The following is a 4,554-nucleotide window of genomic DNA, read 5'->3' on the forward strand; positions in this document are numbered from 1 at the left end:
GCTGGAAGTTCTGATGAGAAACGTGGCAGCAAATTAGTGTAGGACCGTTAAGGTCGAAACTAGTATAAATAGGAGTCTTAGTGTTAGGATTCTGTGTGTTCATTTTGTACAAATCACTCACATATTTACTCAAGTATCAAGCGTTAAGAGAAAGAGTTCGCTGAGAAAATGTACGTATGACACCACCATTTTAATACATGTGTATTATCTCTTTGTTTTTATCTTTCAGAATTACTGCATTTCGTTTACTTCTTGCCGTTTACGTTTCTGCATCTTTACTTTAAACGTCATTTACTTTCGAATTACTTTCATGCTATTTACTTTCAAAGTCTTTTACATTTCTACAGTTTAAGATTCTTTACGTTTCAATTGTCCTTTTAATTTTTTATGTCATGTCACTTCGTTGAAGTCACGTTTATATGTAACAAAGTGATTGTCAAGACTATTTGTCCAGTTAATCGAACAACGCTTATTGAAGAAGACGAATAATGAATGTGGTTCGAACAAACATTGATAACAATCTTCTTGACTATGTGTCCTAGGATCAATATAGTCGATCCTGCAAGTAACCAAATCATATTTATTATAGTTTGGAAGACTAGCGGTTGTTTACCGGAAATCACCGTAAACACCATTACAAAACAAAAATGCAATATATACTAAACCCATATTCAACCAACTATTTAAAGCCCATCAAACACGACCCAAGACAAACTAACAACAAACACTGAATGTGCAATTACACTTAAACATAAGTGGTAGAAAAAATTCTTAAGAGTTTCACATCAGACAATATACGCTCTGAACATTTGCTTATAAGTGGGGGCAATACTCACCCTACAAGTCGGTTTTGTAGAAATGAGTTAGACCCAACCACATTTCTTAACATGGTATCAGAGATTGATTTAAGATCCAGTGGGTCACATGCTATCAAATTTTTGTTATCGAACCACCAATCATTTATTTCCACATTTCAGTTGTCTAATCTTGAGCGTGAGAAAGTGTGTTAAGAGTTCCACATTGAATAATATATGACTTGAAAATATACTTATAAGTGGGGGTAATCTTCACCCTATAAACCGATTTTGTAGAATAAGGATTACCTACAAAACTCAACCACAATTCTAAAAAAACAAAAATCACTAAACTCAAAATCAAGTAAGTGGGAGCAGCAACCCCTATTCCATTATGTGTGCCTCCATCCTTGATTGTATCATATTTGAAGGGAAAAAAATTTGAGATCAAGTAGACTACTTAGTAGGTGAAGGAGGTTTTTTCATATTAGTAGTGATTGTTAGTTTAAAAGATCAAGAAACTTCTAGCTCCAACATTCATAAAGTTTGTTAGATTTGTTAGGTCTTCATCACAACTACTTTAAAATTCACATGATACATAAAATGTTCTAAGAATCGCATGCAAAATTGTCTTGTTTAGTCTTGATGTTTCAACAAAGTGAATGAAGATTCTAGTTATTTTTAGTAGTAGTTTGAAGCTGTTGGTCATAATAGATCTATTGATCAGGAAAAGTTTATGGCCCCTGTGAATTTTTTAAAAAGCCTCTATAAATTACTAGATTTTTTTCTACTTTAATAATTTAATTAAAAAAACTCTAGTAATAGAAAATTAGTTAGCTAATGTTAATCCAAGTAATAAAAATTGGATCTGAAAAAGTGATACTAGTAAAGTCTACTAGTAAGTAGTAACACATTAAATACAACATGCATATAGTATACTATTAATGCTGTACCATATCCCAATCCTAGTAAAGTCTACTCCAACCTACCTACTTACCCCTATCTAATACAGATATTTTCATCACATACCATATACTCGACAAAAAAAAAAAATCCAATCCACTACCACACACTATAATATATAGAAAAAAATTATTAAATTAAATACACTAGTAGTAGTAGATAGTATAATATCAAAAAAAAAATTGTCATATTAATCCAATTAGTTGAAAAAAACATAGCCAACGAAAGCCATCAGAATTCAGATACATCTTTAATTAACAAATCTAAAAAAGTAAAAAATTAATTTCATGTGACAATTAGTTGTCACTATCTCAACCCGTGCTATTTTGAAAGTGATTAACAAAAATTAGGATTAAAACCTAATTAAATTTAATTTACAGTTTTATCAAGAAAAAAAAAAGGCAGATAGAGAGATATTGAAAATTGGTGTTATTAAGGCACACAAGCTTTAAATGCGAGTTGGTTGATCGTACTTTCTTTCTTTCTTCTTCTCTCTTACAGATTAAGCTTTCTCTCTTATAAATATCAATTTTGTCTTTTTTATTATTATTATTATATCATTATTCTTCGTTTCTTCTTCTATTTTTTTTATTTATTATTTAACTTTTTTTTATATTTATCAATTATCATATTATTATATATATAAGTCCTTCTTAAACCCAATTCTTGTGACATCAATTCAAACCGAACATACTTTACCAATTGTTGTTGTTTTGTTTCTACGATTCGTGCGATTTTTGACAAACCTAGATGGATTTCGTGCAAAATCCTTGTCCTTCTCGTTCGTCTTTGTTCGGTTCCTTCGGGAATTTCGTTGACAAGGTTAAAGAAATGGGTACTCTTGCTGTTTCCGCTATCATTGGGAACATTTTCTCGGCGATCTTGACCTTTTGTTTTGCATTAGGTTTGTTTCTTGTTTCTGATTATTGGTTTGATTATTTGATTTGTTTCTTTTTTCGGGTGAATTTGCAATGTCAATGTCAATGGCTGGTGTTGTATTGTGGTTTGGTTTTTCAATTTGTTGGAAATGAGATGAATTTGATTTGGGTATGTGAAATTTGGAAGAAAAAAATGAAACTTGCAATTTGGGTGTTTATGCAGTTTTGTTGATTGTTTTGGGTGTGTGCAATTTTGTGGCATTTGTGTTTTTTAAGGTTTAATGGGATGTTGTTTTGTGATGCAGTGGGGACGTTGTTGGGTGCTATGACAGGAGCTTTGATAGGTCAAGAGACAGAAAGTGGTTTCATTCGAGGTGCGGCGGTTGGTGCTATATCAGGAGCTGTTTTTTCGATTGAAGTGTTTGAATCATCTCTTGTTCTTTGGCATTCTGATGAATCTGGGATTGGTTGTCTTTTATATTTGGTGAGTAGTTTTGTTCGAATGAGATGTTTTCTTGTGTTGGAAGCTTTTCAATTATAGCTACATGATTGCAAAGTGCACAGTTTTTGTCACTGTTGAGTTTTTATCTATGATTCACATTCATAATGGCGTGTTTTATGGTTTGGATTTTGATCCTTTTGTGTTATGCAGATTGATGTTATAGCTAGTTTGTTGAGTGGAAGACTCGTGCGTGAGAGGATTGGTCCTGCAATGTTGAGTGCTGTTCAAAGTCAGGTATTTTGATTGGTTCATCACAATTTTCAATTATGCAATTTCACTTTCTCGAATAGTATTTCTGATACTTCTGTTTTTTTTTAACAGATGGGTGCTGTTGAAACCAGCTTTGATGAGGTTCAAAACCTCTTCGACATTGGTGGTTCAAAAGGTTTATCCGGAGATTCCGTTGCGAAAATCCCAAAAATCAAAATCACCACTGACAATGTCGATGCGTCAGGGGAGAAAGTTTCTTGTTCAGTTTGTCTCCAGGTTGGTTTTTCTTGTTAATTTGTTAGTACTACTAGTGTTCACCTATGACATGAGCCACAAAGTGTTATTTTGTGTTTGGATTTTGAATTTGTTATTGACATTTTTGGATAATTGATACATATGCAGGACTTTCAGCTCGGCGAGACGGTTAGAAGTTTACCTCATTGTCATCACATGTTTCATCTACCTTGCATAGATATGTGGCTCTTGAGGCATGGTTCTTGCCCATTATGCAGAAGGGATCTGTAATTTTGTATATGAAAATTGAAAAGAGAATTTTTTTTTTTGGGTTTTGTTTATAAGGTAATTTAATTCTAGGTCTTACTTTACAGTTGATTATAGCTACCCAGAGGTAATGCAGTAATGTGATTGTACTAAATTAGTGTAAAGAAAATTTTGAGATAAACCATTTTCCACTTGTTGTATATGTATATGAATGATCATATGAGTAGATGACTATTTTCTGGCTTGACCCCATTTTTCTTTGTTCTGTACTTCTATTTTATCTTTAGTTTTTTTAAACAAAGAACATGAGACAGTAATGTAGTTGTTATTCTTGCAGAAATTATAAGAGTCTGTCTTTGTCATGAAGCAAGTGTTTGTTTCCCTGACACTTGCTCCATTCTGAATATGAACATTCTGTAAGAGTATCTTTGGATTCAAAGTGAATTTTAGGGAATCACAATCTTTACAAATTATACTTTGATGCTTTATCATAAGTATAGATTTAACGTGATTTAGCTAAATTTTCATTATAATGTTAGAATGTCAAGATTTTTTTTTTTTTTATCAATCTTTCTCGGTCATCAAATTGAAGAAGATATTGGGTTAGTGGTTTATTGATCGAAGCACTGCATCACTGGTCAAACCGCATACTAAATTGGATAATTCGGTTGAATAAATGGATCTCTATAACAAAATTATATATTTA

The 4,554-nt window shown here is 32.1% G+C and overlaps 1 protein-coding gene across 1 annotated transcript; it reads left to right on the forward strand.

Moving 5' to 3' along the window:
- The first annotated feature begins 2,320 nt into the window (after positions 1-2,320).
- LOC131646742 (NEP1-interacting protein 1-like) lies at positions 2,321-4,100 on the forward strand. The gene is made up of 5 exons (XM_058916706.1): positions 2,321-2,661; positions 2,941-3,119; positions 3,288-3,371; positions 3,459-3,623; positions 3,750-4,100. The coding sequence occupies exons 1-5, from the start codon at positions 2,508-2,510 to the stop codon at positions 3,870-3,872; spliced, it is 705 nt and encodes a 234-aa protein (XP_058772689.1). The 5' UTR covers positions 2,321-2,507; the 3' UTR covers positions 3,873-4,100.
- The last annotated feature ends 454 nt before the right edge of the window (positions 4,101-4,554 follow it).

This window comes from Vicia villosa, linkage group LG2 (assembly GCF_029867415.1).
Source record: "Vicia villosa cultivar HV-30 ecotype Madison, WI linkage group LG2, Vvil1.0, whole genome shotgun sequence".
In the NCBI taxonomy this organism is placed as follows: domain Eukaryota; kingdom Viridiplantae; phylum Streptophyta; class Magnoliopsida; order Fabales; family Fabaceae; genus Vicia; species Vicia villosa.